The sequence below is a fragment of the Manis pentadactyla genome, chromosome 3 (genome assembly GCF_030020395.1).
Source record: "Manis pentadactyla isolate mManPen7 chromosome 3, mManPen7.hap1, whole genome shotgun sequence".
NCBI classification, from domain to species: domain Eukaryota; kingdom Metazoa; phylum Chordata; class Mammalia; order Pholidota; family Manidae; genus Manis; species Manis pentadactyla.
Genome location: NC_080021.1, coordinates 113363598 through 113382933, shown reverse-complemented (window position 1 = coordinate 113382933; position 19336 = coordinate 113363598). Strand labels below are relative to the sequence as shown.

At 37.5% G+C, this 19336-nt stretch overlaps 1 protein-coding gene across 10 annotated transcripts in view; it reads right to left on the bottom strand.

Moving 5' to 3' along the window:
- The window catches only part of ABI1 (abl interactor 1), a 151931-nt gene extending 134275 nt beyond the window's left edge, over positions 1–17656 (bottom strand). For 5 of the 10 annotated variants that reach the window (XM_057498312.1, XM_036920268.2, XM_057498308.1 and 2 more), the window contains exon 1: positions 17401–17655. In XM_057498312.1, coding sequence (XP_057354295.1) covers positions 17401–17517 — 117 coding nt within the window. In that variant the 5' untranslated portion in view covers positions 17518–17655. Of the gene's footprint in view, positions 1–17400 lie in introns of all 10 variants that reach the window. The other 5 variants (XM_057498311.1, XM_057498304.1, XM_057498307.1 and 2 more) reach the window with 3 other exon arrangements.
- Positions 17657–19336: the final 1680 nt, after the last annotated feature.

Here is a 19336-nt window from a genome sequence, read left to right as displayed (position 1 = left end):
GCATCTTACTACACTGATGGACAGTGACTGTAATGGGGTTTGTCGGGGGGACTTGGGGATGCGGGGAGTCTAGTAAACATAATGTTCCTCATGTAACTGTAGATTAATGATACAAAAAAAAAATACAACTATGATCTGCTCCTCAATGTATATATGCAAAAGTACTGAAAAAGGTAAACAAATTCCATACATGAACATTCATAGCTTTACCATTCACAATAGCCAAAAGGTAATAATGATCCAAATGTCCATCAATGCATAAAATGTGTACGTACACACATACAGAATATTACTCAGCCATAAAAAGGAATTTAGTATTACTATATCCTACAAAGTGCATGAACCTCGAACACATGCTCAGTGTAAGTGAAAGAAGCCAGACACAGAAGGCCATATTGTGTAATTTTCTTCCATTAATATGAAATATACAGAATATGTAAATTCATAGAGACAGAAAGCAAAGTGGAAGATTCTGAGTGCTGCCAGATATGGACAGGGATGAACTGTTTACCAGGTACAGGATTGTTTTGAGGGGTGATGAAAATGAGCTGGAACTAAGATCAAGGTAGTGGTTGCATGACACTAAACGTACTAAATACCACTAAACTGTGCATGTTAAAATGGTTGATTTTCTATTATATCCATTACACCTCAAATAAATTCCATTATGAAGCAAAAAATATAGGAATATTCTAGTCAACCTGTGGCAGAAATTGCAAACAAAATTAGCTGTAAATTAAAAAATACATTCACTAGTTTAAAGTGCTCTGCTCTTCTGTCAAAAATAAATTATATAGTGACATTACCTTTTTCTCCCATATATACAAGATATGCAATGGATTTAATAAGCGTCAATTTTTTTTGAGATACATACTATAGTACTTATGGATAAAATGATACATCAGCAAAGGGCTTTACAATAATACCAAGGAGATATAAGATGACTAGAAATGAAATGAGACTGGCCACAAGATGATAATTATTAAAGCTGGGTGATGAACATACAGGGGTTCATTATACTATTCTTTTCATTTCTGAATGTTTGAAATTTTCCATAATTTCCATAGTCTTAAATTACTGTGCTAATCACCCAAAAAGTAAATAACCCTATTAAAAAAATGGGCAGTGCACATGAACACATGCTTCTCCAAAGAAGTTCAGATGATCAACAGGCACATGAAAAGATGCTCCACATCACAAATCATCAGGGAAATGTAAATTAAAATCACAATAGAAGGGGCAGAAGATGGCGGCGTGAGTAGAGCAGCGGAAATCTCCTCCCAAAACAACATATATCTATGAAAATATAACAAAGACAACCCTTCCTAGAATAAAGACCAGAGGACACAGAACAATATCCAGACCACATCCGCACCTGAGAGAACTCAGCGCCTCGCGAAGGGGGTAAGATACAAGCCCCGGCCGAAAATGACACATCCGATAAAGGCTTGACATCCATAATATATAAAGAGTTCACACGCCTCAACAAACAAAAAACAAATAACCCAATTAAAAAATGGGCAGAGGAACTGAACAGACAGTTTTCCAAAGAAGAAATACAGATGGCCAACAGACACATGAAAAGATGCTCCACATCACTAATTATCAGAGAAATGCAAATTAAAACTACAATGAGGTATCACCTCAAACCAGTAAGGATGGCTGCCATCCAAAAGACAAACAACAACAAATGTTGGCGAGGCTGTGGAGAAAGGGGAACCCTCCTACACTGCTGGTGGGAATGTTAAGTTAGTTAACCATTCTGGAAAGCAGTATGGAGGTACATCAAAATGCTCAAAACAGACTTACCATTTGACCCAGGAATTGCACTCCTAGGAATTTACCCTAAGAATGCAGCAATCAAGTATGAGAAAGATCAGTGCACCCCTATGTTTAACACAACACTATTTACAATAGCCAAGAATTGGAAGCAACCTAAATGTCCATCGATAGATGAATGGCTAAAGAAGATGTGGTACATATACACAATGGAATACTACTCAGCCATAAGAAAAGGGCAAATCCTACCATTTGCAGCAACATGGATGGAGCTGGAGGGTATTATGCTCAGTGAAACAAGCCAAGCGGAGAAAGAGAAATACCAAATGATTTCACTTATCTGTGGAATATAAGAACAAAGGAAAAACTGAAGGAACAAAACAGCAGCAGAATCACAGAACTCAAGAATGGACTAACAGGTACCAAAGGGAAAGGGACTGGGGAGGATGTGTGGATAGCGAGGGATAAGGGGGGGGAGAAGTAGGGGGGTATTAAGATTAGCATGCATGGGGGGGGTAGAAGAAAAGGGAGGGCTGTACAACACAGAGAAGGCAAGTAGTGATTCTACAACATTTTGCTCTACTGATGGACAGTGACTGTAAAGGGGTTTATAGGGGAGACCTGGTATAGGGGAGAGCCTAGTAAACATAATATTCGTCATGTAAGTGTAGATTAGTGATACCAAAAACAAAACAAAACAAAACAAAACAAAACAGGGCAGTTCCTGTGTGGTAACCTCCAATGAGTTCTACACAAGGGTATAAAGGGCATATAAAAGTGTAGGCAAAGGGTCTGTTTGCGTTTATACAGAAGATCAAAGCCTAATTGGGCTACCCCAGAAATGAACTAAGATATGATACGAAAGAGAACTTCCAACATCAGCACTCTCTGGAAGACTCATGCCAGAAGATGATCATCAAAAAACCCCAACAAAGATCCATGCACTGCTACAGCTGTATATGCACTCATCCCACCAGCTCCTGGACTTGCCATGGGAATGAAGGAGATATCTAAGCTGGCCTGTGCATACAGTAAAACAACAAATTTGACTGGATCTATACTATTGGAACTCAACCAAGAATTAGGAGAAGTGCAAATTGTAGCGCTCCAAAATCTTACAACTACAGACTATTTACTGTTAAAAGAACATAAGGGATGTGAACATTCCCAGGAATGGGTTGTTTTAATTTGTCTGATTTCTCGCAGACTGTTCAAGTTCAGTTGGACAATATCCACCATATCATAGATAAGTTTTCACAAATGCCTAAGGTGCCTAACTGGTTTTCTTGGTTTCACTGGAGATGGCTGGTAATTACAGGTATGCTTTGGTTATATAACTATACTCCTATTATGTTAATGTGTGTGCGCAATTTAAGTAGTAGCTTAAAACCTATACATGCTGAAGTTACTCTACAAGATATGTCAAAGAAATAATCAATCTTCCCATGTTTTCTTCCGCCTGCTACTTCTATAACTTTTCTTCTTCCTTCCTAATTACAACCCTTAAATAGAATTCGTGCCTCATATCAAATTTACCGAGTATCATAATTCTTCCAAGTGGTAAAGATACCTCAAGACAAATGCTGGGCATAGAAGCTACAGGGCATAAATATGCAAAGAAATAAAAAGCTAACCATTTCAAACAATAAGGCTTCTCTCTCACTTACCAACTTTACATTTCCCTGTATGGCCCTGGAAGATGACTGGTTAGCCAGAGACGGGTAAGATTCCTCAAGGGAGGAACAACCTAAGACAGGCACAGTCGCAGGGGGGTCATCAGGTGAGAAATTGGGGATCAACAGAGGTGAGGCTTAGAACCTCACCCCCCCGTTCTGAGAGAAATCTTCTGCATACGTGGATGTTTTATTGCCCTTGTCTAGCTTGGATTAACACATAGTCTACAGGCACACACCTGATCATCTACATTTGCTCTCTTACAACACTAAACTATGTTCTCTACCTTTATCTTGTATCTACCTACCACTTCAGCATTTTATTAAAAATAATAATAATAGAGAAATGTGGTATCCACATATAAATCAAGTTTAAAAATCAAATGAATATTCATATTTGAACTGACTGTGTATAGTTCATAATGCATGAACAAAACCGAAAGCTTCTGTGATGACTGCCCTTGCACTGTTCACCATGTAACTTATTCACTATGTAAGAATTTGTACTCCATGTTAGAATTTGTTCGTTATGCATCAGAAGATTGGAGACTGACGAAAATTAGGCTTGGGGTGGATTAATGATTGTGCATTGAGTATTGACCCCCCTATACAGAAATTTATTGTGGTTAACGACTATTTGATCAATAAATATGAGAGATGCCCTCACAAAATATATATATATAAACACACTTCCAATTGTAAAATATATAAGTAACCGGGATGTAATGTATAGCATAAGGAATATAGTCAAAATATTGTAACAACTTGGTATGGTGATACCTGGTACCTAGAATTATCATGTATATAAATGTTGAATCACTGTGTTGTACACCTGAAACTAATGTAATGCAATACTGTTGTCAACTACCCTTCAATAAAAAAAAATAAAAAATAAAAAAAAATAGTAATAATAATAAAGAGAGAAATGTGGTATCCACATATAAAACAAGTATAAAAACCAAATGAGTATTCATATTTGAACTGACTGTTTATAGTTCATAACGCATGAGCAAAACCGAAAGTTTCTGTGATGACTGCCCTTGTACTGTTCACTATGTAACTTATTCATTATGTAAGAATTTGTTCTCCATGTAAGAACTTGTTTGTTATACCTCAGAAGATTGGAGACTGACGAAAATTAGGCTTGGGGTGGATTAATGACTGTGTATTGAGCATTGACTCCCCTATACAGAATTTTATTGTTGTTAACAACCATTTGATCAATAAATATGAGAGATGCCCTCACAAAAAAAAAAAAAGGACAGACGTCCAATGGTAAAATAAATAAGTAACCGGGATGTAATGTATAGCATAAGGAATATAGTCAAGACATTGTAATAGCTTGGTAGGGTGATAGCTGGAACCTAGAATTATGTATATAAATGTTTTATGACTGTGTTGTACACTTGAAACTAATGTAATGTAATACTGTGCGTCAACTACCCTTCAATAAAATATAATTATCAAAAAAAAAAAAAGCAACCATTATTACAAATTAAATTATATAAACTTACAACTGAATCAATTATATGAAAAACAAATTTAGTAAATACTCAAAATAAAAAAAATAAATAAATAATTTAAAAAATCCCTCCTAGACAAAATAAAAAAAATTTAAAAAATCACAATAAGGTATCACCTCACACCAGTTAGGATGGCCAACATAGAAAAGACTAGGAATAACAAATGCTGGTGAGGATGCGGAGAAAGGTGAGCCCTCCTACACTGCTGGTGGGAATGTAAATTAGTTCAACCATTGTGGAAAGCAGTATGGAGGTTCCTCAAAAAACTCAAAATAGAAATACCATTTGACCCAGGAATTCCACTCCTAGGAATTTACCCTAAGAATGCAGCAACCCAGTTTGAAAAAGACATATGCACCCCTATGTGCATCGCAGCACTATGTACAATAGCCAAGAAATGGAAGCAACCTAAGTTTCCATGAGTAGATGAATGGATAAAGAAGACGTGGTACATATATACAATGGAATATTATTTAGCCATAAGAAGAAAACAAATCCTACATTTGCAACAACATGGATGGAGCTAGAAGGTATTATGCTCAGTGAAATACGCCAGGTACCAAATGATTTCACTCATCTGTGGAGTATAAGAACAAAGCAAAAACTGAAGGAACAGAACAGTAGCAGACTCACGGAACCCAAGAATAGACTAACAGTTACCAAAGGTACAGGGACTGAGGAGGATGGGTGGGAAGGGAGGGAGAAGGGGAATAAGGGGCATTACGATTAGCACACATAACGTAGGGTGGGGCACGGGGAACGCAGTATAGCAGATAGAAGACAAGTAGTGACTCTACAGCATCTTACTACGCTGATGGACAGTGACTGTAACAGGGTATGTGCTGGGGACTCGATAATGGGGGAATCTAGTAACCACAATGTTGCTCATGTGATTTTATATTAATGACACCAAAAAAAAAAACTAGGAAAAAAAGTACTATGCTAAATTAGTAGAATAAGACTTAAAGTTCCTTTTCTTATACTTTAAGCTACATTTGAGATGATCCTACCAATATTACTTAAAGACATAAACCACAATTTCACAAAACATTTGCTGAACCTGCAAGCACAGATGCACATCAAAATCAGAGTCTATTTGATAACAAATACACATTATCTTCCCGAAGATGCTTTGTTTTGCTTTCAGATTTTCTTCACAAGCTTTATTTAGTTCACCTACCAAATATTTCTGAGAAAATTTTCATTTTGTAAATAGAGAAAATCAACAGATCCAAGATTAATTACACTTATTTTGAGTGACATAGTGGTAATATTAAAAGAAGTCTTCCTTAATGGTTATTGTTAGAATTATCAAGTAAGCTATTTCCCTTAAAAACAAAATCCAGTAATTGTCATTTTCCAAGTATCTTATCTTTTCAATGTTACTATACCTAAAAAGAAATACCCTACCTTTTTAGCATAGTATCTTTATAAATAATGAGGTCTAAAAAGTTTGTAGTTCTGGGATTTGACTATCATTTCTTCTAAAATCGAATTATTAATTTCTATAAAAATTACAATCAACAGAAGGTATTAGAAAAAATAACCCACAGCTCCCCCTGAAATCAAACTTTTTAAGTGCTCCGATATTAGTATTTTTACCTTACTATTCATACCAATACTATTTTCACAGAATTATATCTGTATAATCTCTTAATGTGTGATTCAACCTCTTCTCTCAATATTAGCACTATTTCACTCTGGCTAATATACTCTTGTCTGTAATTCACAAATGTCTTATTCCGAGGACATAACTGCATCCAAGATAATAGGGTTAATTTTAAATGCCCACAGATGAGACCCCAAATACCCTAATACCTCTTTTCCACTCTAAGGAGTATTATTAGCATTCTTTTGCTACCAGAGCCAACTGGAGAAAGCAAAAGCACATAGGAATTAGGAAAGTGTCCTTAACCGAAAAGATTATTTTAGTAATTCTCTAAAGAAAACTCTCCAAGACACAAACATGCTACAACAGAGGTTCTAAACAGACCAGGACTAGATTCAAGTACCACATGTAAAGCACTCATTAGTATTCAAGTTACAAAAGAAAAAAAAAGAGAGGACATTAGTTTTAACACAAACTTTCAACTGACAAACAGCACTAAAAAACATTCAGTATTCTCAAGTATTATTAGTAGGAACTGATACAATATTCCATCCTTACAAATGGGCACTAAAATCAGATCCTGCCTGCTTCACAACAGCATTAACAAACATTGTGACATGGTATTTAACAGTTAACTGAGGCTCTTCTATAAAGTTAACACTGTTTTATTCTGTTTTTACTGATATGACATATAATGTTGTTTAAGGTATACAACATAATGATCTGGTAAGTGTATATATTGTAAAACGATCACCATAGTAACTCTGGTTAACATCCATCACCAGAGTTGTATTTTCTTTTTTCTTCTGGTAAGAACTTTTTAAGATTTATTCCCTTAGCAACTTTCAAATATACGATACAGTATTAACTATAGTCACCATGCTGTACATTACTGAAACCCAGTTTAAATTCACTTAAACCTTTATCTCTAATTTTTCTAGCCACTGTTTTACTCAAACTGAATTCAAAGTGCAATTCTAAACATTCTATTTCCAATTTGTCCTGAGCTCCTCAATCCTTTTGACCATCTTAACCTGAAACTAGTTAGTATGGAAATCAGAAGTACCCAAAACACTAAGACATTTGTTTTGTTAACTTCTAATTCTGCAGGTTTCCTTATTATAATTGCAAAGCTAAATCAAAATAGAAAAAAACAGGCAAGGATGCATAAAAAGGAAAAGAACCCACTGACTTCAGTGAACAACTAGCCTATAATCCAACACCTCAAGCACCAAAGCTACCATGTTTTGGTGATTCAGCCAAGTCCTAAAGTTACAAAAATACCTCTTTTCTTATATTTGCAGCTTGGAACTCACAAGATACAATGGTAAAATACTTGTTAGGTTCTCAGATGTACCCAACAACAGTCTATTTATTCTCTGACACTTCTGAACAATTCTGAGTTCTAGACTCTTTCCATATTACACTGCCTCCAGATTGAATAAGCATAGCTTGTGAAGCTTGTCAGAGTTAGGCAAAAATCCTGACTGCCAATTAATAACTGTATGAGTAATCAAAATTCATGTAGCTTTTCTCAGTTCTAATTTTCTCATCTTTAAGAGAATGCTGCCTATCATGGAGAGTTATCAAAGATTAAAGATAGTACAAATCAACCAGCAGAGAGACACAGAAAGAGTAGGTACTCAATAAATAAAAGCAATTATATTAACTTCCCCAATCTGGGGAAGGAATGAGTCTCTCTGAACATGGAAGTCTACAGATCTCCCAACACAAGGGACCCAAGGAGGACAACACCAAGACATATAATAATTAAAATGGCAAAAATCAAACACAAGGACAGGGTATTAAAAGCAGCCACAGAGAGAAAAAAGATCACCTACAAAGGAAAACCCATCAGGCTATCATCAGACTTCTCAACAGAAACCTTACATGCCAAAAGAGAATGGCATGATATGTTTAATGAATGAAACAGAAGGGCCTCAAATCACAAATACTGTATCCAGCAAGGTTATCATTTAAATTTGAAGGAGGGATTAAACAATTCCCAGATAAGCAAAAGTTGAGGGAATTTACTTCCCATAAACCACCTCTACAGTGTATTTAAAAGGGACTGCTCAAGAGGCTAAACAGATGTCACCAGAGAAAATAAAGTCACAGCAAAGAAAACAGACCAACCAAATACTAATTAAAGGCAAAATAAAATCAGCTATTCACAAAATCAGTCAAGAGAAACACAAAAGAGTACACGATAAAACACCTAACATATAGAGGGCAGGAGGAAGAAAAAGAAGTGAGAGAAAGAATCATCAGACTGTGTTTATAACAGCATAAGTGAGTTAAAGTTAAATGGTTAGATAGTAAAGAAGCTACCCAGAAACCTTTCTTAACAACAAATCCAAAGTCTGCAATGGCAATAAGTACATATTTATTTATAATCACCCTAAATGTAAATGGACTGAATGCACCAATCAAAGACACAGAGTAACAGAATTGATAAAAAAGCAAGACCCATCTATAAGTTGCCTACAAGAGACTCACCTCTAACCCAAAAACATACACAAACTAAAAGTGAAAGGATGGAAAAAGATACTTCATGCAAACAAAAGGGAGAAAAGAGCAGGTGTTGCAGTACTAGTATCAGACAAAATAGACTTCAAAACAAAGAAAGTAACAAGAGATAAAGAGGACATTACATAATGATAAAGGGCTCAGTCCAACAAGAGGATATAACCATTATAAATATATATGCATCCAACACAGGAGCACCAGCTTATGTGAAACAAATACCAACAGAATTAAAGGAGGAAATAGAATGCAATGCATTCATTTTAGGAGACTTCAACATGCCACTCACTCCAAAGGATAGATCCACTGGACAGAAAATAAGTAAGGACACAGAGGCACTGAACAACACACTAGAACAGATGGACCTAATAGAACGTCTATAGAACTCTACATCCAAAAGCAGCACGATACACATTCCTCTCAAGTGCACATGCAACATTTTCCAGAATAGACCACATACTACACCACAAAAAGAGCCTCAGTAAATTCAAGACTGAAATTCTACCAACCTACTTCTCAGATCACAAAGGTATAAAACTAGAAATAAATTGTACAAAGAAAACAAAAAGGCTCACAAACACATGGAGGCTTAACAACAACCTCCTAAATAATCAATGGATCAATGAACAAATTAAAACACAGATCAAGCAATATATGGAGACAAATGAAAACAACAGCACAAACCCCCAACTTCTGTGGGACGCAGCAAAGGCCATTCTAAGAGGAAAGTATATGGCAGTCCAGGCCTATTTAAAGAAGGAAGAACTATCCCAAATGAAGAGTTTAAAGTCACAATTATTGAAACTGGAAAAAGAAGAACAAATGAGGCCCAAAGTCAGCAGAATGGGGGACATAGTAAAGATCAGACAATAAATAAATAAAATTGAGAAGAATAAAACAACAGAAAAAAATCAATGAAACCAAGAGCTGGTTCTTTGAGAAAATAAACAAAATATAAACCCCTAGCAAGACTTCTTAAGAGAAAAGGAGACTCTAGATGTATAAACAGAATCAGAAATGAGAAAGGAAAAATATTGACGGACCACACAGAAATACAAAGAATTATTAGAGAATACTATGGAAATCTATATGCTAATGAACTGGATGACCTAGAAGAAATGGACAACTTTCTAGAAAAATGCAACCTTCCAAGACTGATCAAGGAAGAAACAGAATATCTAAACAGACCAATTACCAGCAACGAATTGAATCAGTAATCAAAAAACTACCCACAAACAAAATCCCTGGGTCAGATGGATCCACCACTGAATTTTATCAGACATTTAGAGATGACTTAATACCCATTCTCCTTAAAGTTTTACAAAAAACAGAAGAGGAGGGAATAATTCCAAACTCATTCTATGAAGCCAGCATCACTCCAATACCAAAACCAGGCAAAGACACCACAAAAAAAGAAAATTACAGACCAATATCCATGATGAACATACATGCAAAAATACTCAACAAAATATTAGCAAACCGAATTCAAAAACACATCAAGAGAATCATACACCATGATCAACTGGGATTCATCTCAGGGATCCAAGGATGGTACAACACTTGAAATTCCATCAACAGCACCCACCATATCAACAAAAAGGACAAAAACCACATGATCATCTCCATAGATGCTGAAAAGGCTTTAGACAAAATTAAACATCCATTCATGATAAAAACTCTCAACAAAATGGGTATAGAGGGCACATACCTCAACATAATAAAGACCATATATGAGAAACCCACAGCCAACATCATACTTAAAAATGAGAAGCTGTTCCCCTAACATCGGGAACAAGACAAGGATGTCCACTCTCCCCACTTCTATTCAACATAATACTGGAGGTCCTAGCCACAGCAATCAGACAAAACAAAGAAATACAAGGCATCCAGATTGGTAAGGAAGAAGTAAAACTATCACTGTTTGCAGATGACATGATACTGTATATACAAAAACCTAAAGAATCCACTCCAAAACTACTAGAATATCTGAATTCAGCAAAGTTGCAGGATACAAATTAATACACAGAAATCTGTTGCATTCCTACATACTACTGATGAACTAGTAGAAAGAGAAATCAAGAAAACAATTCCATTCACAATTGCGTCAAAAAGAATAAAATACCTAGGAATAAACCTAATCAAGGAAGTGAATGACCTATATCCTGAAAACTACAAGACACTCTTAACAGAAATTAAAGAGGACACTAACAAATGGAAATTCATCCCATGCTCTTGGCTAGGAAGAATTAATATTGTCAAAATGGCCAACCTGCCTAAAGCAATCTACAGATTCAATGCAATCCCTATCAAAATACCAACAGCATTCTTCAAAAAACTGGAACAAATAGTTCTAAAATTCATATGGAACCACAAAAGACACCGAATAGCCAAAGCAATCCTGAGAAGGTAGAAGAACGCAGGGGAGATCTCATTTTCCAATTTTAAGCTCTACCATAAAGCCACAGTAATGAAGACAATTTGGTACTGGCACAAGAACAGACCCATAGACCAGTGGACAGAAGACAGTCCAGATATTAACCCAAACATGTATGGTCAATTAATATACACTAAAGGAGCCACGGATATACAATGGGGAAATTACAGCCTCTTCAACAGCAGGTCTTGGCAAAACTGGACAGCTACATGTAAGAGAATGAAACTGGATCACTGTCTAATCCCATACACAAAAGTAAATTTGATATGGATCAAAGACCTGAATGTAAGTCATGAAAGCATAAAAGTCTTAGAAAAAAACATAGGCAAAAATCTCTTGGCCATAAACATGAGCAACTTTTTCATGAACATATCTCCCTGGGCAAGGGAAACAAACGCAAAAATGAACAAGTGGGACTATATCAAGCTGAAAAGCTTCTGTACAGCAAAGGACATCAACAACAGAACAAAAAGGCAACCTACAGTATGGGAGTATATATTCATAAATGACATATCCGATAAAGGGCTGATATACAAAATATATAAAGAACTCACACACTTCAGCAAACAGAAAGCAAATAAGCCAATTAAAAATGGGCAGAGGAGCTGAACAGACACTTCTCCAAAGAAGAAATTCAGATGGCCAACAGGCACATCAAAAGATGCTGCACATCACTAATCATCAGAGAAATGCAAATTAAAACCACAGTGAGATATCACCTCACACCAGTTAGGATGGCCAACATCCAAAAGACAAACAACAACAGATGTTAGCGAGGATGTGGAGAAAGGGGAACCCTCCTACACTGCTCGTGGGAATGTAAACTAGTTCATCCATTGTGGAAAGCAGTATGGAGGTTCCTCAAAAAGCTCAAAATAGAAATACCATTTGACCCAGAATTCCACTCCTAGGAATTTACCCTAAGAATGCAGGAGCCCTGTATGAAAAAGATATGCACCCCTTTGTTTATTGCAGCACTGTTTACAATAGCCAAGAAATGGAAGCAACCTAAGTGTCCATCAGTAGATGAATGGATAAAGAAGATGTGGTACACATACACAATGGAATATTATTCAGCCTTAAGAAGAAAACAAATCCTACCATTTGCAACAACAGGGATGGAGCTAGAGGATATTATGCTCAGTGAATTAAGCCAGGCAGAGAAAGACAAGTACCAAATGATTTCACTCATCTGTGGAGTACAGGAACAAAGGAAAAACTGAAGGAACAAAACAGCAGCAGAATCACAGAACCCAAGAATGGACTAACAGTTACCAAAGGGAAAGGGACTGGAGAGGATGGGTGGGTTGGGAGGGATAAGGAGGAAAAAGGGACATTACGATTAGCACACATAATGTAGGGGGGGTCACAGGGAATGCAGTACAACACAGAAAAGACAAGTAATGATTCTTTAGCATCTTACTACGCTGATGGAGAGTGGCTATAATGGGGTATGTGGTGTGGACTTGATAATGGGGGGAGTCTCATAACTGTAATGTTGCTCATGTATTGTACATTAATGATACCAAAATAAAAAAAACAAACTTTGGGAAAAAAAGCAGCTATATTATCTTCTTCCTTCTCTATTACCCTCTTCACATAATCTTTATCCCCTGTGCTGCAGTAAGCACCCCATTCCATATTCATTAAAAGGAACTTAGGATATTGAATCAGAAAATCTCTGTTTGATTCCAGGCACTATTCTCATACACTATAATGGAACTTCAGGCTAGGTATGTAAGATATCTGAGCCTCAGATTTCTCACCTGTTTAAAAAAAGAAAGAGAAAAGAAAAAAATTATTGTAATAATTCAGTGACAACTGTTTACAAACTGTACAGTACTAGAAATGGTAGCTCTTACCTACTCCGAAGTATTCTTCTGCTCAGAAATTACCTGCCTCCAAGTTCAAACGTGTGTAATGAGCAATGAGCATAAGGTAATCATTAGCGGAAGACAACAAGCTAAACTAAGCAGCTCGTGGAAGATGTCCCCTTCACATTCCCGGACTTTAGAATATACTTACTAACCTAAGTGAAGCTCTTGTTGGGGCAATACCAGGCAGAAATAGTAAATTAAAAAGTTATAAACACAAACAAACAAAGTTAAGCTGTATTGTATAGAAGACTTTTCTGTCATTACCTTACCTAGCAATCTGCATGGTGAGAAATCTTTCTTCTTAGTTTCCCTAAATAAGCTACTTCACTTAGCTCCCCTTCCTATTCCTTAAAGTACTCCCCATGAAAAAGGCAACATGGACCCTAAAGTAGAGCAAAAAGAACTAGCCAGATGAGTAAGTGTGTTTAAGTTGAAGAGAGACTATCCTTAACATAATCCATTGGGAAAATTCAAATTAAAGACAGAGGCAAAATTTTTCTTTACATCTATATAAATGTCCATATAAACAATACTTTCTATTTTGAGTATAATTTCCCCACAGAAATTTCAAAAGCCTTGTCCTTTTCAATTTAGTGGGCTCATTTAAGAATTTTCGCTATTAATTTAATACTTAAAAATCAACAGGACCCAAAAAGCTAATAAGAAAGCCTTCAGAGACTTAAACTGCACTACGGCCAAAAAACATGTCAGATAAAAACCTCACCTGAAATGGACTGTACTTCCAAACTGTAGGAAAACCATAAAATGAAAACAATTCTCAGGATGTAAAATCACCCAGGTAACTAACCCACTTTAATTATAAAAAATTCGCAATAGTGGGAAGGTTGGAAGAAGGGGAATAATGGGCATTACAATTAGCACACATAACGTTGGGGGGCAGCATGGGGAAGGCAGTAGAGCACAGAGACGACAAGTAATGACTCTACAGCATCTTACTACGCTGATGGACAGTTACTGTAATGGGGTATGTGGTGGGGACTTGATAATGGGGTGAATGTAGTAACCACAATGTTGCTCATGTGATTTTATATTAATGATACCAAAAAAAATCGCAATACACAAGTGACCACGTTACTTTTCTCTGAGTTTATGTAGTGTTGGTTATAATACAGTCAGGGTCACAGAAGAGATACTAAAAAATCTCATAAGACATCTAAATGGGTATTTCTAGTACTATTTGTTACTTTTTGACTGCACCAAAGTTAGCAGCACAGCATTTCACAAAGTCAGCTACCACATCAACTTCACAAAGTCTTCATCATCTCCTGAGGAAGGCAGCTAGTGGTCTGCATCATGCAGCCCAAAGATTAAAGCCTACTTAGATAAACATGGCTATGTGTGAATTTCATGCCCCCACCCCAGTAAGATCAGAATACCTCACCGGGTGTCAAGTTTAGGACCACCAAAAATCTTGGGGCTACTAACAAGGGCTCTTGGCCCCACCACACAAACATGTTTAAAAGTAAGGGACATGAGAAATAACATGACTTATCCAAGTTACCTGATAGGAGGGGAAAAGGAAAGGGGTGAAATATGGGGTGAGGGGCTTTATAGTACACAATATCCTGAAAAAGAAATAGTCAACAGGCCAAGTTAAAACACACGTGCATTTGCCAACAGGTAGCAGTTACCACACAACGTATCTGTGAGCTTTCTCAACACACAAAACAAAAAGCCACCCCTACACACATACACGGAAACACATAATGCAACTGAGTGGAATATCTAATTCTTGGCTTAGTATTACTAATGGGCAGAACTGCATACTAAGAATTATCAGACTGTTCCCTCTATTGGACCTGTGCTATCTAAATTACTGAGTAAAACTGTTAATCCATTAATCAATCTTTATGACTGATCATTTATGATAAAAATTATCAACACATTTTTTTTGGCATTAACTGAAAACTGTTGCGTGAAATCTGTCTACTCAAGGACGTGTCGCCCTATAAATATTATCAAATAATTAAACTAGAATCTTCTTAGGCATCAAATTATATGTCAAGAATTTAAAGTGAATTTAAGATGAAAAGAAAAGCATATTTTCCAAGCAACAAAGACTTAATATGAAATTTTTTTATTTTTTAGGAGTTGGAAGTTTGAGATTTTTTGTTCCTACGAATTATCTTCATACATCATGTGATGCACTGTTTGACAATTACAAAATACAAATATTTTTAATGCTTTAAAAAAAAAGCCACCCTTTTATGAAGTACTTGTGTGGGATCTCTACAAATAAATGACATTTCTGGAATGGGGGCAAATTAAACTCCTTGTGCTCTCTCTTCGACATTAAGAGTCCTTAAAACCTTCAGCAAATTAAGATCCACTTCATTTTTAAGGCTTTTCACGTTAAATTGAAGTATAATTTTAGTATCGATAAACTACACTATCACTTCTATTCGAAAAGTATATCCACATTTTACTAGATTTTAGATTTTTTTTTAACTCTAACCAAAACAAGTTAAACAGTAGACATGGCAGGCATTCAACAAGTTAATTTATCAGTAGAATTCCTGAAGTAAAAGCTTGAAAAAAGCTGAGATAAATTCCTGGTAGTGCTACTGAAGATACAATGCTGCTAACATGAAAACTGAAAAATACTCAGAATATTCTGAAAACAGCATCTCCTTCTAAAAATAAAGAAAACCACTTGCCAACACAGGAACTATGGATTCTTAAAAACGATAATCACTGGGGAGGCATTTCTATAAATACTTTAGTCTGAATTGCAATAACACTCACCTTTCAAAGCACTTTTCAGTCATGCCTTACCACTAACAAGTGAATTTTTTGGTGCCATTATACTGATAAAAGGACTCTGCTACTTCATTTGCTTCTAATGCAAACTATTCGTTTATGCAGTTAAATAACTACAAACTACCACAACATAAAACACTTCCAATCAGCAAAATTAAAACAAACAAGCAGAGCATCTATCATAGATAAGGCTCCAAGAATTTTCTAACAAATTTACATTTTACTTTATGGTACTAAGACTAAATGTGTTTGGTGGTAGATTTGGGTTTATATTCTACACATTTTTTTAGGTTGGAAGAGAAAAACCTCAGAAAATAAGCAACAGTGGATCACACCATTCTATTTTAAGTGAAGCCAAAAGTTCAAGAACTTCTGGGGAAGAGAGAATATTTAAGACTTTTTTCCTTTTTCTTAAGTATACTTAAGTAGTCAGGAATAATTTGTGTTCTATAACGCCATAGCCCTAACAACCAGTCTAGAGTGTAGCCTCTAGACTACATTACGGTGGGGCGGAAGTGAAAACCATCAGAGGGAGAAAATGGCCCGGCAGGCCAATTTACAAACCTTCAATTAAAAGAATTTTGAGATTAACTTCTTGTCTGCCCTCTCTCACCCCCCACCCGCTTCCTCCTCTCCTCGGGGAGGTCTGTTATGTGACTCATGACAAAATTTTTAAAATAAATAAATAAAGACACACCCTCTGGGTTGAACTGACACAATCGCCCGCACCCCACCCTCCGCCGACACGCACCCCGTTTCTTCTCTCCTGTCTGCCGCTCCTGCCCCGGCCTCTCCCCTCTCCCGCTCCTTAGACCCTCTCGGGGTGAAGAAGCAGCAGGGCAGCAGCTGGCTCCGCGTACGGGAGCCCGGCGAAGGGAAGGCTGCCCGGGAGCCGTGCGACTCTGGGGACCCAAGCCGGAGGGGGCCGACCGCGGGGGGCCCTGAGCTGCGGCGGCCGCGGGCTCCCTCGCCCATTTTCTCTCTCCCCGTCTCTGGGTTTCGGCCACCACAGCTACTTCCTGTATCGCAGCCCGACTGCCACAGCCCGGCCACTAGCTCTCTCCCCGGCTGGGGGCTGGGGCAGCCGCTGAGGTTAGGGCAATCCCCACCCCACCCCGTGGGCTGGTCACTCGGGCGCCGACGGCGGCTCCTCGCCCGGCCGGCCGACGCCCGCCCGCGCGCGCGCCTTGCTCCTCACCTGTATGTAGTTGTTTTCACAGTAGTCCGCCACCCGGGTCAGGTTCTGGTAACTCTCTATCAGCGCCCTCTTGCCAGACGGGATCTCCTCCTCTAGTAACATCTGCAGCTCTGCCATTTTTCACCCTTCTGCATCGCTTCCTCTCTTTTTAGAGACAGAGGTAACACGGTCTGGGGAGGGCCCGGGCACCTCACAGCCCGGATACAAACCGCCCACCGCCCTCCCGCCTGGTATTGTGGGACAGCACCTCCTCCCCTTCCTCCTCACTCTCTCCGCCCACCTCCACCCACTCCTCGCAGCTGCCTCAAACCCCTTATCTCGCGAGTCTTCATGCCTCTCCCTTCCCCCCCGCAACCACGGGATTTTTTTTTAACTTCAGCTTCCTCTTCTGGGAATTGTAGTCTCTCACGGACCGGGCTATCCGCCAAAAGCGCATGCGTCCAAGGAGCTCCAAAAAAGAACCCGGACTAGTGTAAAGTACCACCACCGATAGTGGAAGTTTAAGCCCGGAGTTTCCCGACCGCCCCGTGAGATGGCGCCCCCGAGCAGGCCGTGAAACTTGGCCGAGCTAGGTCAGTGAATCAGAGATATAAATTCTGGTAAGGACTAAAAAGCGCTAGAACATGGAAAACTCCAAATCTTGACTTCCTCTCTGTTCTCAAACATAACAAGACTCAGGCTTTACTTTCTAAACTTCCACCGCCCTCAATTCGTTTAACGTTTAGCAAACATTACCAGCTCTGTGCCAAGCTATGTACTAAACATTGGGGGTGCAAGTTGAGTAAAGGTACTCTGTACCATTACAGACTCACAATTTTAAAATAAACATACATAATTTCTAGTGCTATGCCGTCCTCATTTCTTTTTCTTTGACTCTTCTTTGCATGCATCTCCTTACACTTTTGAAGTTACATTGTTTCTCTACGTTGTGTAAAATCTTTTTTTTTTTTTTTACATCAACTAACTCTTTGGAATAACCTAAAATGCCCTGTAGTATAAAAAGTCTAAAAGCTTTTCATTTCAACAGGAACATTGAATGTGTTTGACATACTGGGCTATGAAAAGTGGTATCCAAAGGCCAAAAAGTAAACTAAAGGTCATTCAAAAATACATACTTTCATCTTTCCATGAAGTCATTTAGAATCACAGTAACTACAGGAATGATAACATGACTTAGCCAGATTTTTTAAAATTGACCCTTCAATAGGTATATAGATATTGCAAATTGCCTTTAAGGGGCCATAAAATGTTCAGCCTCTACAAGGAAAACTTAAGCCTCCTAACTTGTAAGGGTAACTATGCCCAGCCACCAGATTCCCAATCAAGGATTGAAGGTCCACAAACCAATAAATGGTTTACTCTCCATAATTAAATGCAATAAACTTGATAGTCTTTAATACTTACTATAGTTCCAAACATTATTTAACTCAAGTTATGGAAATGTGAAAATATTTTTGAGCTTGGTCTTTACATGAGCTGGATATTACTGTGAAAATCACTAAGCTTGCTTTTACCTAAACATTGCTTCCTTTCAACAACATATCCAGAGTGGTTAGAAAGGTTAGAAAGTGGTTAGAAAATCTGCTTTACCATTTTAAAGTACTATCAGATTTATTTAATGCTCACAACTCAGAGATACATGACCATGATTCTTTCCTATCTTTACCAAATAAGGCAATTTAAGCTTAGGCAGGTTAAATTTAGCTTAAGTCACTGAAAATAGTAATCAAATGCTCTGACTTCTAGATCACTGGTCTTTCCAGTATTCAGTTAAAACTGTTAAAATACTTGTGATTCATCTAAAATCCATCCAAGAAGTTATCCTTCATACCCTTAATGTGATTGAGTCGAATACACTACCCTTTGTATTTTTATTTTAAAAAAAAGGTAGTTTCCTTGATAATGATAGTTGGTAATCAGACAGTATTTCTTCATT